The 15,326-nt window shown below is 41.2% G+C and overlaps 1 protein-coding gene across 1 annotated transcript in view; it reads right to left on the reverse strand.

The window, feature by feature from the left end:
- Window positions 1-10,195, reverse strand: part of LOC146700796 (polypeptide N-acetylgalactosaminyltransferase 10-like) — a 128,907-nt gene extending 118,712 nt beyond the window's left edge. Inside the window, exon 1 of the mRNA XM_085471045.1 lies at window positions 9,915-10,195. Coding sequence (XP_085327171.1) covers window positions 9,915-10,073 — 159 coding nt within the window. The 5' untranslated portion in view covers window positions 10,074-10,195. The remainder of the gene's footprint in view (window positions 1-9,914) is intronic.
- Window positions 10,196-15,326: the final 5,131 nt, after the last annotated feature.

Consider the following 15,326-nt stretch of genomic DNA (forward strand, 5'->3'; position numbering starts at 1 on the left):
GGGTGATTCGCTCTAATCTCACTACGACCACATCTCATGTTACAATTCGCTGCTTCTATTACATATTTTGCATTTCATTGAAAATTTCAGCTTTTGCAGAGCAGGAAAAAAAAAGCCCTCTGTGGAACTGTATGAAAACAGCACCATCGCATTAGTGTTTGCTGAAACAAGCACTCGATGGATCGTGCAACTAATTAATTTCCAGCAGAACAAGCAGAAAACATTCTCAGTTCCCATCTTCTCCAAAAACAGAATATGCTGCTCATCGTTACCATACGAAACAGTAAACTGTCCAATTTTCATACGTTCAGTCCAGAAAAAGAAGTCACAGCTTCCCACCGAAGATTCAGATAAGATGCAAGTGGCATATTCTCACTGCTGGTTCATATTTCTAATCAATAAATCATACATGCATGCTGCTAACACAACGTCATCTCTGTTACCTACCTCGCCTCGATCATTCATGGCTGTGAGATGATCAGTAGTCTTCACTGTCATTTCAACATATTTTGAGTTTCTGTACCCTCATCCTGTTTGACATCTGTGGGGTTTCTGCTTTGTATTTTTAGCACCCTCTAGGGGTTAAACAGCATGGCAAAGGTGTTTGCCTGCACTTTAACGCATTGTATGTTTTTATATGTAAATATGAAAAGAATGCCCCCTGACATTTTCACATTAGAGATTGACCAGAGCTGGATGATTTTTAGCGTTCTCAGCTCAGACTGGTGATCGCAAGTCTGTTTATATGCTGGGCCCTTTCATGCTTTACACACAGCCAGCGTCACAGGCAAATAGTCGCACCTAACAGGTCGGCAGCTGCTAGTGAAGCAAACCGTGGAGTTGTAACAGCTCAACATGGACATTTTAAAAGCAGCTAACAAGGGAAAAAGTGGTTAAAGCTAAAGCTTCCCAGAGCTCAGAGCCAGCCGCAAGCCAGGAGCTTCATTATGAACAGTCACAGGATCAAAGCAGAAACAAGGAAAACTATGGAGCCGAGTGACAAACAGAAGGAGTTGACATCACGTTACGTTGTGAAGTTAGAAACACCAGAAAATGGAGTTGCTGGCTTTTTGTTATACAAACCTGTTGCACCTACTTTTGCTTAGTAAAGTAAAATATGTCAGGCAAAAGTGAGAAAACACAACATTTTCCCCTGTTAATTATCTGTACTTCTTTCCTATAGAAGAGAGTGCTTTATTTCCTGTTGTTGTGAGGAAGTGAGAGAAGATCGTGCAACTTACTAATGTTTAAAAACACCAGAATGACCAAGAAAACTGCAATCAGTGCATTTTTTACTACATACCCGCGCGCCAATCTCCATAAATCAGCCGATATATAGGAATTTACAGTCATCGGTGGGTGAGTGTTTTTGTGCTGGTGATAGCATGATTAAGAGGTGAAAGATCACTCAGCGGGTAAATGACATATAATAACAGTTGTTTCACTGGAATACAAACGTTAAACAAAAGCAGAATAAATATTGGCATTGGTTATGCGCCAGGTTTGCGTGTTGGAATCAGCAGCAGAGTGTTGCATTCAGTGCATCATCTAAAAAAGAAAAGTTAAAGAATGAAATATGTGACTAAATGCAGCACATCCGTGTTTAAGCTCTAGCTAAAGTAAAGGACCATGCTAGCAACAACAAAGAAGTGCTCGTATCTTTGAACTTGGCAGCATTTTATTTAAATGCACAGCCCAACACAGCAAATCACGTAAGGAGTTAGATTATATGAAAATTAAGTATTTTAATGTAAAACTAAGCAATACATGCACACAAAAATCCTAATTTAAAAAAAAAAAAAAAAAGGTCCAACAAGTTCTTCATCTTTCTTTTTTGTTTTTTTTAAATCCACATTCACGATCTCAGCAATTACCTCAGCGAGTACAAAATGAATGCAGTGCGGAGCTCTTATTTTCACCAAATCCTAATGTACAGCTGTGTGCAGTGTAATGAACTCGCACAGCGGTTATCATAAACCATGTTAAATTGTCTTAATCCTGCACTCACAGCCCCTCTAATTGCTCTTAACCCCACAGGATTCGGAGCGTTGATGTGATTTCCTTAATTGCAGAGAGCTTGCATTTCCTACACTTGCTGTCAAATAAAGAAATTCAGTGCAGCCTAAAATTACTCCCAATTCCAGAAACGTGCCTGGAAGGCCAGACCTGTGTGCGTGTATTTTTGGTGCAAGAACATGTTTTGCGAGGGCAGCCTAAATCCATTCAATTTCAATTTTGTTTCTGCACACTTTGGATTCAGATTTCCTGTAGGCGCAGCCTCGAGGTTCCCGAGCACTCTGAAATCGCTGCTTGCTATTGGCATGAAACATCATTCCCTCTCTCCCACATAACGTCGATAGAGCAGAAAAGAGATTTTTTCACAGGACCAAAGGCTAAACTCTTATTCAACTTTAATGTTTATCAGAATAGCAACAGTGGAAACAGACACATAGCTCCAGGTCAAACAGTTTGAGGAAAAGCAGGGACCAGGCCCTGAAGACGATCGTTCCGGGGCATCGGAATCTGGGGCATTTAGATGACTTTGTGTCTAGCTGGCCCAGTTCCTAGAATTTAGTTTTGTAGATGAGAAAAATGTCAAGTCTTACTTCTACACGTCTCCCTATAGAAGTTTTGGCTGCCAAAGGAGATATCATTTATTTAACGTGTTATGTTTTTCAAGGGGCTTCATAAGTAACACCCACATTATGCTAATATGTACAGAGAGTCTCTGCGTACAATACACTGCCATTAAAGTATTTGCTCGTCTATAACAATGTAGGTTAAAAATACAGTTTCCCAATTAAAATCCTTTCATTGGGTCCAATCATACGTCTGTGAAGCCGCAGCTACATAACAGCCCGTAAATGGTTCTTTGGAATTAATAAAAAGTAAATAAAGCATCAAAGGTTTGTTTATTTCCCCCAAAAGTACAAATGTCAGACTTTCAATGTTTTTCGAGGCCCGTGGGAAGCCTGGAGGACAGAAGGGTCAAACAAATATCTGATTTGCATTGTGACTGTGGGGTAGGAATACATCACAAGCAGACAGCCAGGGAATTCAAAATCAGACTGAAGCACTGGGGGTATTTATACAGAAACTAGCGCGCGCTCGAGTAATTTGTCCAGTAAGCTGTGGTTCAACAAACTGCAGTTTAAAAAAAAAAAAAAATTTTAAACAAGATGTTCTTGCAATATTTTTCCCCTGTTAGGATTCCCCTTTTCCTGAGACACTCTACATAAATGTCCTTGTTTACTATGAGCTCTGCTCATTAATAAGACCAGGCTGTCATTGAGTGACCTTCTGCTGACTGTAAAAGCAGTATATGCAAGTGCGTGTGAGTCAAGGAGTGTACCGCACTGCACATGTGTCAGAGGCGAAATGCACAAGGTCCTGCAGTGATGAATGAACAGTAACCCACCCTATAGTGTGTGGCTCATAAATGTAGCCTCCAGTGTACAGAAGCCTGTATGATTCTCATTTCGCTGTGACAGGGTTGTGAATCTTGGCCAACTTTCTTTCCAAGTGCACACTATATCTTCTGGACTTATCAGAACTGATCACATCCAGTTAGCAGGAGCCAGTATAAATGGAACCTGACCTAGGACGACTAACAAGTATATGGAGTTCAATCTAGTTTTAGGCTCAGCTGGGCTTGAGTTTCCTCCAGGTCAGTATTTGTCCTAATGATCATTGAAAATTTTAAATAACTGCATAATCAGTGGATCCATAGTTGTTTACACACTCGCCTAACAAGTGAAAGCTCAAAGGAAGGAGAAACAAATCCCTTTGCAGTTTACATCAGGAAGGGCATCCAGGCTAAAAAGTCCAACATGTGGAGCTACTTGCTGTGGTGAGTACTTATTGCTGCATATTCAACCTTAATGTTATATCTCTGTTTACAGTCAGGAGGCACAAAGAAACTGCCATCAGCTGTTTTGGAATGCAATAGAAAAATCACATGAAATTTCACAAACATCACATCAGTGCCTAAAACAAAACAATAAGTATCTGCAATGGTGAAAATTCAAGTTTTAACCACTTCAGAGCCATAAAATCAGAGCTGTGTGTAGAGCAGAGCTACCTAAAAATCACTGCCGCTATGACATGTTTTTCATCAACACTTTAACACATAAAAAGAAAAAAAGACCCAGCCTGTTTTCATATCACTACATTTACATGTAGTATGCGTGTAATGAAAGTGTCACTCCTATAACTTCCACAGTACACCGAGAAATATTATAAATCAGGTTTCCCAATGCAAAACAGTCAAAAAGAGGTTAAAGTAAAAAGATGTTACCAGAAATGCGAATCAGCCAAAATCAGCAAACGCACACACATACCTCAAAGACTTTCTTTAAACAAATAATAAATAAATAAATAAAAAAAATCGACAACCAAAACTGTAAGACAAAAAACAAGTACTGGTAATTTTAGCAGCACTGCGATGGTGATGTCGACGTAGCCTGCAGCACAAAGGTGTAACACATCTCCAGTGACATTAAAACACAACCGATATACTGTATCAATGACACTCCCCTGGCCTGAGTACATTTATCACTGGCAGTAAATATTGACAGACTGCAACACTATTTGTGAACATCTCTTCTTGCTAACCAGCTGTTTCCAGGCGTTGAACAAACTAAGTAAACACAGCATGAGTCTCTCCATCATCACCTCTATAAACATATAGTGGCAGCGAGGAATCTGCAGCCAAGGGATGACACTTTGTGCCGAAGCTTTCCAGTTTCTGCTTTTAGTCATTTGTAGTCCCAGCATGATTGACCAATGATATTCGAGCAGGCCTTCGATGTTCGCTAGCTTTAATTACCTGCATTCATCCTTAGATTCTATCAGCGAAAGGTGCAATGAATGGAAAGTCTTGGCCCAAACATAGTTATCTGTTACATAACAGCTGGGCACATCTGGTAGCAGCAGCCCCAGTCATAAAATGATCATCAGCGGTTTTCTGAAAAATTGTGGGCGGCACGTTGGTGCAGTGAATAGGAGCGTTGCCTCACAGCAGAGTCTGAACCTGTCATAAAGCTGACGGCTTCCTGTGTGTGCTCCCTGTGCCCGAGTGGGTTCTCTCCAGGTACTCCGGCTCTGTCCCACAATCCACAGAGATACATGTTAAGTGGGTGTGAATTGGTCTCCGTCTCTCTCTTTTAACCCTGTGATAGACTTGTAAGACCTGCCTTACACTTGCACATCGCCCCAACTCACGTTTACCAATAAAGGCTAGATGCTGTACAGCTGTCCCCTGTGTTTGGTTTTTGCTCAAACTATAAGCGGTGACATTTGGAGATTGTTCATTTAAAATGACCTTTTATTCAGATTCATAATCATGCTGGCCGCAGCCAAAAGCTCAGGATTCAGACTGCTCTAAATGCATCACTTTACACATTTTTTCCTAATCTCAGCTCAGCATGATGACAATAACGTTGGTCATCTCAGGCACTCAACTCTGGCTGCAAGCACAGAGCTAGCAGAAGCCAATCAGAAGAAAGCCGAGCTAAAGGAAAACTAGCCTTAGAAGGAGAGCAGAACTTACAGACAGAGGGTGACCTGAAGGCCTACACCAAGCCTGAGTATACAGATTATTTTGTCCACACAATGATGTGAAGCTATTTCAGTAAAGCTACTGTAAAGATAAAAATAGTGGCTACCCCTTAGCCTCCAAGTTGATGCATCTATGATAATCAATTTCTAAATTCTAAGTTGCATCGTTTGAGTAATCATGTTCATGAGATCTTCATAAAACTTGACCTTACAGTCAAAATCACCGAGATTTGATCTCATCCAACATTTCAAGTTGATACACCTATGGTATCAATTTCAAAATCCTAGGTCACTTCCTTCTTTGGTTATGGCAAGACTCTCAGAAAACCTGACCTCAAGGGCACTCATATTCAAACTCATCTGAGATTTTTAGTGGATAAATCTATGGTGTCAATTTGAATATTCCTACGTGGCTCCATTCGAGTTAGTATTGACAAACTTGGATGCCCACAGTGCTGCCTGCCAAAGGGGGATAAAAGTATGTTCTGAAAATGAGCATTAAAGGCCCCCTTTACAAATGAGATTAATGTTTAAAAAAAAAAAAAAAAAAAAAAAAAAAATCAGGCAACTTGATTTGAATAGCTTTAAAAATATTCAAGACCATTAAGAATAGTATTTAAGTTCGAAAGGTCAATGATGTCACTCCTGATGAGGAAGTTAAGACCTGACCAAAACTCTGCTTATGAAGAAACATTTTTAGCAAAATACCAAAACACTGTGTAAGAACAATTAAAAGCTTTAGCAAGTTAGCATAAATGCTTTTATCAGCCAGTCCACTCATGCAATCAGTTAGCTGCTCAGCACAACCGGCAGCAGGTCAGACCACACAGCCTCTTTTTTTTTTTAATTCCACCCTCTCTTCTCATCTTCTCTAACCTCCACTTAACCTGAACTGCTGGAGCAGGCAGGAGGAAGCTGAGCCACCTCTGCTTCAACACGAGTCCTTAATATGAGCCAGGAAATGTGCAAATTACCTTTCTGTCACTGTCACGGTGGGGAAGAGCTAAGCCAGCTTGTGTTTTCTGGAGCAGTGTGGACTACTCATTCAGAGACCATATGCACGGGCACATGATTACAGCTTACACTACGTGCACCTGATGCAGACAGAATTATATTAGCAGAGTGCCATGGATGAACATGTCCATCTACACTGAAGGTGCCACATCGAAAAAGTTGAGTTGGCGTCTTTGTTAAAGACGGAACTTGTTAAATGACTTGCAGCATTCTTGTGCCATTAAATGCTCTTCTATTAATGGTATAAGTTGGCTTCATTCTTCAGATCAGGCCGTCTACTCCCTTATCAAACCGCTGTGGCGGCTGACAGCTGTTATCACACAGCTTGCTAATATGTAACAGGCTTTCCCTGCCTTGCGGATGTCCTTTAATCCCCATTCAAAACATTTCTTTGTCATTTAAGATATCAAATACAAACTTGAGCGGGGGAAAGTAATCCGTAGAGATCTGTGCAGAATAGGCTGGCTTTATCATTCCCACAATGCAATGTTATTCACAGATAACAACAAGACACAGAAGACACCACTGTGGACTTCTGAGGGGGCATTTATTAACATCTGCGGGCTAAATAGCAAAGTGGTTTGATTAATTCAGAGATATGAAAGAAGTTCTAACTGATGCACCAAAGCTGCCTTTTCTCTGTCCTCTCCACTCCAGCCAAGTTTGCTAGACTGGGCAACTGGCAATCGGCAACCACCACAAAGTTCACACTAACACACATGCAAGCCCGTACATCCATGAAAGCCTCTATTCAGCAGATTTTGGCTCATTTGAATTAGAGAAGCTGCCATTGTCTACCAAATGTGGTCTGATTTGTTGGGCCCTTTCATTTTCTTGGGGAAAAAAAAGGAAAGTGGACCAACATAACTTACCCAGCATCAGCTTGGGCCTCTCACTTGTTCATTCCTTTTTAACTTATGTCAGCCCATGCTAACTGAATCTGATGACATTATTTCCAAAAGCTTTTTACTCTTCTACCCTACTGCAGAAACATTCTGTTGGCTGTTGAGACAAATTCAATGTCATGTTATCCCCACCTGTATGTTCATTTACAGGCTGAAAGTGGAGGCATCTGTCAACAGATTTTTATTTTGGCTTCTACAGGTTGCCAGTTTAGTGCACTTTTCAAACCAAGTACATCATAATATATCATTAGTCATTGTTAGCTGCTGAACCTTCAGGGTGTGGTTACAAATTTACAACATTACCCATACAACATTAGGATACAAATGCACAATGTAAGAGAAAATCTCAAATATCATGTAACACTAGTTTGGTGTTCCATACAAGCCAAATAATTACTTTCAGAAATCTATATCCAAGTTATTGAGCATGAGCTCCACTAGGAATATTCTGGCAGTCTTTCATTTGTCGTCTTTCTGGGCAGCCAGAGTACCCAGCAACGTCTCCACACACGCTGGATGAGTGATGTTCAAGAAGCACCCCACACAGCTGTGCATTGTTAGTCTGTAGGTGCCAATTAGCATGTGACCAATGCGTAGCATCCAGAGCATCCCCCCTGAGCTGTGCGTCTTGTCTTTTACGACTGCATGCCTGCACAACCAATGTGTTGGTTTAATTCTCATAGTCTCTTAGAGCAAAGGAATCAAAGATACAGTTACAACACAGCTCAAAGTTGCAACATAAAGTGGAAACTGACAGAGTTTGATGAAATATTGGCATTTATTTTAAATTAAGTAATAACCTAAGCTTTTTTTTTTAAGAAAAAAAAAAAAAAGCACGGTGATTAGAAGTAGTGCCAACTCCTCCAAGCTAACCTCAGACACGCCTTTGTGTCAGCTGACGAGGTGTGTTTAAAGACCTGCCTGAGGTTAGCTTTTCCAGCTAGACAATCAGCAATTAGACCCAGACAACACCTAAAGTCTCTGGCAGTGCAGCCGCAGAGGGGCATAACAAGCTACTATATGGCATGGCACTCAAGCAGTGCTATATGTGGGTGTGTGCCATCACACTACATTTATGTAGGCTACTGCAAAGACACAGGAAGCACCTACAATTTTGTTGTACATGTACAATGACAACTAAAAGCTATTGTCCTATTCTATTCTAAATGTGACCCATCAGGTTCAGTCAGTTTCATGTAACAGAAATGACTCACTGCACAAAAAAAGGGTTGTGTCAGCAAATACAATGCTGCGATATAACAACACAAAGTTCTTTTTACACACATGCAGGCGTCTAACATTCCTACTCATACTTTAGCTGATGCTAACCATAGCAGCTACTGCTAAATATCTCAGTCCAACTTTATCAGCTGCTTCAACATCACCTTAAGATGAAGGCCCAATGAGAACCTACGCACTGAACACATAATACACATAATGTGAAAGCATTGAGGGAAAAACTGTGTTTAGGCAAAATGTGAAGTTTCACAGAGCTAGAAAGTTGTCTACTACTTTCTGACCGGAGAGCCTGTAAGGATGTTCATTTATTTCTCATGAGTGGCTGCCCATGAAAATCTTGTCAAACAAGAACTTGCAGAAGCTCTGCAATGAGTAACATTTTGCAAATTGTGGCACAATTTCTCTACAGAGCGCTCAAAAATGGATTCACAACACCGCCACCACGTATCTGCTTCCCAGTATGACAAGCCCGGGAGTGTTTCACGGTTTATGTCACTCTGATTTGAACATCTTTGGTTGTCATTCGCTTACTTGGGCAGTACACGCAGTTTGAAGCTGATACCTTGAGCTGTGGGGGGAAAAGAGGTTGGGCGTCTGTGTTGAAACTAGCCAGCAGACTGTAGAGCCTCGTTTTGCTACATGCGTTTATGTAGGCCTACACATAGGTGGTTCTTTTCATATTCTTTAAATAAAGCGATACATTGTAGGTGATAAAGAACAGAGTCTGGATACAAAGGAACGATCACGTGAAAGTAATCCTTCCCTGCACTTTTTAACCGCGATCTGACGTCTGTCACCCTGTGAACGCAGCACGGCGAGCTTCACATTTTTTGACAACTTCCTGAAGTCTGTGTTATTGTAAGTTTACTGCCACGCTCAGGTCGGGGTTAGCTACGTGGCTTCCCGTTCATCCTAGTCGCTCTAACCGCTGTCTTCCCACTGCTAAGACAGCGCTAAAACACAGTCCATCTTGGCAAGTCATGTTACACACACGCACGCACAGCATGGGAATGCAGCTAAAAGCTTGATATATCGGGGTTAAACCTTCCGAAGCGAGAACAGGGGCACTGTGGAGTGTGTACTCCGCGGAATCTGCGCCTCCTCAGTGCGAACAAACTCCCATTTGAAGTGTTTCTCGCGGACACCTCCACCGCGGTCACACGGCGACAGAAGCCGCTACGGCCGAGCCTCCCTTACCTGTATCTGGGGGATGCCGCCCGGACCGTCCACTGAGTCGGGCGAGTTGTCGAAGACTCTGTCCTTGTACAAAGACCACAACCCGACATTTGGGAGAAAAAGAAGAGCCGCTATGAGCAGCCCAGCGAACTGCAGCAGCCTCTTCTCTTTCCGCCTCATCTCTCCGGGAGTAAGCGCGTGAATCTACGGCGGTGCGAACTGGCGAGTCCCGAACCCCCGCTTTTCCGAGCGGAGACAACTTTCACTCTGACTGTGGGGACCGACACCGGCACTGTGACGCTCTTCGGCTGGGAGCTCCGCCGCTAGGGGGAGTGAGGAGTTAAACCAGAGCGGGGGGGGAGGAGGGAAGCTGGAGGTTCAACCTCAACAGATGACTTTTTTTCCCTTTCTTTTTTTCCGAAGAGAAACTAAGACTACTCTTCATACTAAAAGTCTCTGTTGTGTACTTATAGCCAACAGAGTGAAGCTACAGCACCATCATCCCGTCTATGAGCCCGGAAAGTTCTCTAAACAGCCGACGGCCTGTGCTGCCTTTAAATACGCCTCGTAAATATGCCAAACTTTAAGAGCGTTCGCTGCCTTCTCCTTATCAGTCCAGTTTTATTTTTGCAACTTTGCTTGAAAGTGTCGGCACACATGTGAAACCCGCCATATTCGAGTTGCTTCTGCACGTGAAACTGAGAGATTATAAAGTCGTGAACTTTGACCCTGAAGCACCTGATTGTGTGTACGACTGCTAGAGTTGCTTTGATATTGAATTCGTTGACCGATTTGTGTGTATGAGCTGAAAGCTAAATAATCAGAAAGGCAAGTTTTCAAAAAATTATCCTGAACTTGGGAATCCAGCATTGCTTGAGACATAATTACTTGTCTACCACAGAGAGAAGGGGGGAAGTCGTTTAATGATTTAGTATGAATTTAAATAAATCATATGAGTCACATGGTGCGACCTTCTGAATCACCAGATCTCATCTCAGCTGATGCCCCCTGGTAATTTATGAAGCAGCATTAATTTGGGTAATATTTCATTTAATCTTATTTGTGGCATTGTACTGAAATTGTTTGTAGGTTACCTAGAAGATCGTCTTAAATGAATAGAAGTGAATGCAGCTGTCTAAAATTATTTCATGCTTCTGAAGAAAAAAATTCTATGTTTTATGTCACAACTGAAATTAAACAACATTTAGGTTTAATTTTATTAGGAAGTCAAGACTGGATATACTCCCTTTGATGGCTACATAAGAAGTCGCTTGTTATGGTGGCTGATTCCTGCTATTGGGTGGCTGCTTCTAGAAATTCTATACAGCAAGTCGTTTGATGTGTAAAGTCCACAGCGCATTTCCACAGGTGTAGTGGAAGTGGACTGGTATTTGTACAGTGCTTTCTAGTCTTACTGACCACTCAAAGCAGTTTAGACTACAAGCCATTTAACCATGCGTAGACCGCTTGATTTAAGGCAATTAACTGCCTCACATCCATGAAAAATGTAAAATCACCACTTTGTCTGACTGGGAGAAGCTGGAGCAGCTGGAGATTACTCATCTATGCAAAAGGAGAATACGCAAACTCCACACCAAAAGGCCCCAGCCAGGATTTGAACCAGGAACTCTGATGAAGTTAGGTGATAATGTGCACCACCATTTCCACCATTATATGAAGAAGGTTCCATGTTTGAGCCACGATCCTAACCTAACCTTGTTAAGGTAACTGGTTCTAAATTGGCTGTAGGTGTGGATGTGAGAGCATGTGGTTGTCTCTCTCTACGTGCTAGCCCTGCGATGGACTGTTAACCTGTTCGGGGTGTACCCCACCTCTTGCGCACTGTCAGTTGGGATACCCTCCTGTGACTCTGAATTGGATAAGTGGTTAAGAGAATGGATGGATGGATATTTGTGCAGTCGATTTCACAGGCAGGACTTTCCAATTTTAGTAGTAACTGCGAATGACGCTGGTTATTTTGTCTTTGCCACTCAGGAGGGAATTACCTCTGTGCTTTCAGTGATGTCACAGTAAAGAAATACACCCCAAACAGCTATACTGCAAACATATCTACTAAACTGAGCAATGCCACAGATGCAGAGTTGGTATCTTCACTACATCTCGGTGATGTGTGAAACATGTAGTATGTACTATACAAAAACAAACAAACAAAAAATACAGTTTACAAAACTTCTTTTAACAAATTACGAATGTTACAGTTAGAAAAGAAAACCCCTGGCCTTCTGCATGTAGTAACTGACTTATGTGCTCTATTTTATGCATGCACAACTTCATCATATCATTGCAGATCACTAATAAAATACTGTCAGTGGTGTTTTTTTAAATTAAAATCTCAGTGTAACAATTGTATTGGAAGATGTATTGGGAGTAGTTTTCAAAGAAAGCTATTGCACATCGCAGTAAAAAAAAAAAGAGAGCAAGAGAAGGTATTTACTAGGGCTGGGTATCGTCACTGATTTCGAGAATCGATTCGATATCGATTCACAAGGTCCTGAATCGATTTGATCCACGATTCGATTCAATTCGATTTGAATCTGGGAAATTTTGCCTCAGACAGTCAGAAATATTATAATTCAGATCAGTACATTGACATATTTTTGTATCTATAAAAAGGAAGCTGATAACGGTAGACTTGTGCGTAACAAGCAAGCGAATAATGCAGAAAACAGATTTTGGGGATAGACGGGAAACTGTTCTTGAAGTACAGAGAGAGAGAGAGCTGTGCATGAAGTGTGATTTTTATCGTGGTGGAAGCAAACAGCAAAAGTAAGAGGGAGTCCATGATGATGTTTATGTGAAGCTTAGTTTGGATCTTCTTTTGCTGCTGGTTCAGTCAATATTGTTTGGAGAGAGATCAAACTAACAGCTTTAGAATCAGCGCAAAAAGGGCGTAAACACAAAGCGTGGACCCGCCGAAACATCAGAATCAGCGAGCTGTCGGCTTTCAGCCCCGACCGTGTCCGTGCCGTGAGGTGAGAAAGGCGACATCTCGCTGATTCTGATCCGCGGGTCCGCGCTTTGTGTTTACATCTTTGTGCAGAAGCCGTGTTCCTGCTCTCATTTACTGTTTTAAATGTTTGGTGGTTGTTGAAATTTTGTGACGTTTCACCTGAGATTCTGGAATTTTGGGCAAAATACATTTATATAAAAAAATCGATTCAGGATTTTAATGAATCGATATCACGTTATCCAAGCCAGAATCAATTTTAATCGATGAATCGATTATTAAAACCCACCCCTAGTATTTACTGATCCAGCATGGTCCAAATCAACCTTTAGCCCCTTTAATACAGCTGAGGTAGAGCCAGTGGTGGAAGAAATTAAGCAACCGTGCCTGTAATGGAGACAGAAGCAGCCAGCACACTTATTTTTTAAGCATTAGTTGTGTATTGTAGTCTGCTGTGGGCATGTGTGAGTGTAGTTTTGAAATAATTGTTGTTAGCAGAGAAGAGACTGTCACATGAGTTTTCATAGTGCGAGCTTCTAAAGGCAAAGCCATATGCACAGAATATCATTAATTATAAGAGTGTATTAATGAGCTGTCCAAGGTGAAATTAATCAGCTATACTGCCATTGATTTTACCAGCCATAAATGACGACTAAGTCAGCTGCAGCTAATTAACATCAATTCTGTATGAGTTGGCCTAGTTGGATGTTTGGGCATAAAATAAACACAGTATAATAATTATCTTCTCCCCGGGGGACATGTACCTACAACAAGTAATGAATGAACTTCCTGACCCACCAGTATATCACATATTTTGTCAGTCTTGTGGCAAATTGACAAACAGAAAGAAAAAATCAACAACTTTCCCACCTCATCTGCATTAAAACAGCTTCTGACTAACTCCTTGTCTCCAGTCATCTGGAAACCCATAATGCCCTGCAAAGCAACTTGCTACGAGAAAATTGATTTGTGGCCTGTAGCTTTTATTCTGGGTACACTGGGGTTGGTTAGGGCTGATGCAAAAGTTCAAGCTGCAAGCTGGAATTACTTGAGGAATGTCTGGGAGCTGTTCACGTCCCACCATTCAATACCTTTTCAGTCGTTATTTATGTGTGAACAAACAGGAAACAAGGATTTTCTTTTGGGTTTGATCATTCATCCTCTTGTCCTATATCTCTGTCGCTGCCTTTAGCTTGAGACTTGTGGCATCAGGACTAGTTTGCAAAGCCTCTTTCAACAGTTTTTCCCACCATCCTCTTAGTCTTATGAAACCAGGCGTCCCAAGAACATGTTGAATTTGACTGTGAGTCATTCTTCAAACTGCCGTGTTAAAATGCTCATCTTTACAGCAAAAATAAGCTAATTTACAGCACAGGGGCAAAAATGTAGTTTTGGTCTGAAGTGCAAACTTCTCCATCCATGAAATCTGTGCAAAGTCTGAACCTTTGAATAATTAACCAGTTTTATTTTATTTTATTTATTTTTCGATGAAGTATAAAGGTTTGCATTATTAGGGGGATGGCCACTTTGACTATCAGTCAAGCACAGAAACAGATGGCATTAGCATAATGAGACAGCTAGTGGCTGAATATTTGAACTGAACAAATTTTTTTTATATATAACAATAATAAGAATATTCTTGCTGCTAATTGGATCAGTAGACTGTCCGAGAAGCCTGTGCTCCATTTTTAAGAGGGAAATACTCCTATACTATTTGTGTGTTATGGAGTATAGATTCATCCAAAGAGTCATGGATGTACTTTGCTAACCAGGCTAGTTGAGGCAGAAATCACCAGACACCCCACAATACGATATTATCATAATACCTCACTCACAAGACAATATTATTGTGTTTTTCCATTTATGATGAGTATTGCACATCTATCACAGTTTATCTCCTTTTTTCAAGGTCGTCACAGTTAAACTTTGTCAGTATCTGTTTTATCTGATAAGATAAAGTTATCTTGACTGTCAAACATGGCAACTCTGTAAAACCTGCTATAAATGTTATGCCATCACTTATGGCTGGTGCTATCAATCTGAGAGTGAATAGGGTGAAGTTGGCAATTACATGCAATCTGTTTCTGATAATACAGCAATTCACTGTGATAAATTATCAAAAATCACACTGCTGCTGTCTACAAAGAAAATGACATTTAACAGAACTTCACAGCAACCTTCCTGCTGTACAGAAATATAACCAGAATACAACCAGCAGGCAGCTAGTTGAGTCAAATCCTCTCGAGTTGTCCTCATTGACAGACTCATTCAGATTGATGGCAACATGTTGGCAAGCCATCTGTATTCATAAATTAGATAGCAATTATCGGTCAACATGCAACAGTTTCTCTGAGTGATTGCAGTCTTTCCAAGTCTGAGTGCAACTGTTTGCTGAAAGGTTGCCTCCCATCAGGCGATCTGTGCAATCCCTTGCTATCAAAATTGACCATAAGTGGGCCTCGCCC

This window comes from Copadichromis virginalis, linkage group LG10 (genome assembly GCF_057382275.1).
Source record: "Copadichromis virginalis isolate Kocher_CV1m ecotype Utaka linkage group LG10, C_Virginalis_male_GT1.1, whole genome shotgun sequence".
NCBI lineage: Eukaryota > Metazoa > Chordata > Actinopteri > Cichliformes > Cichlidae > Copadichromis > Copadichromis virginalis.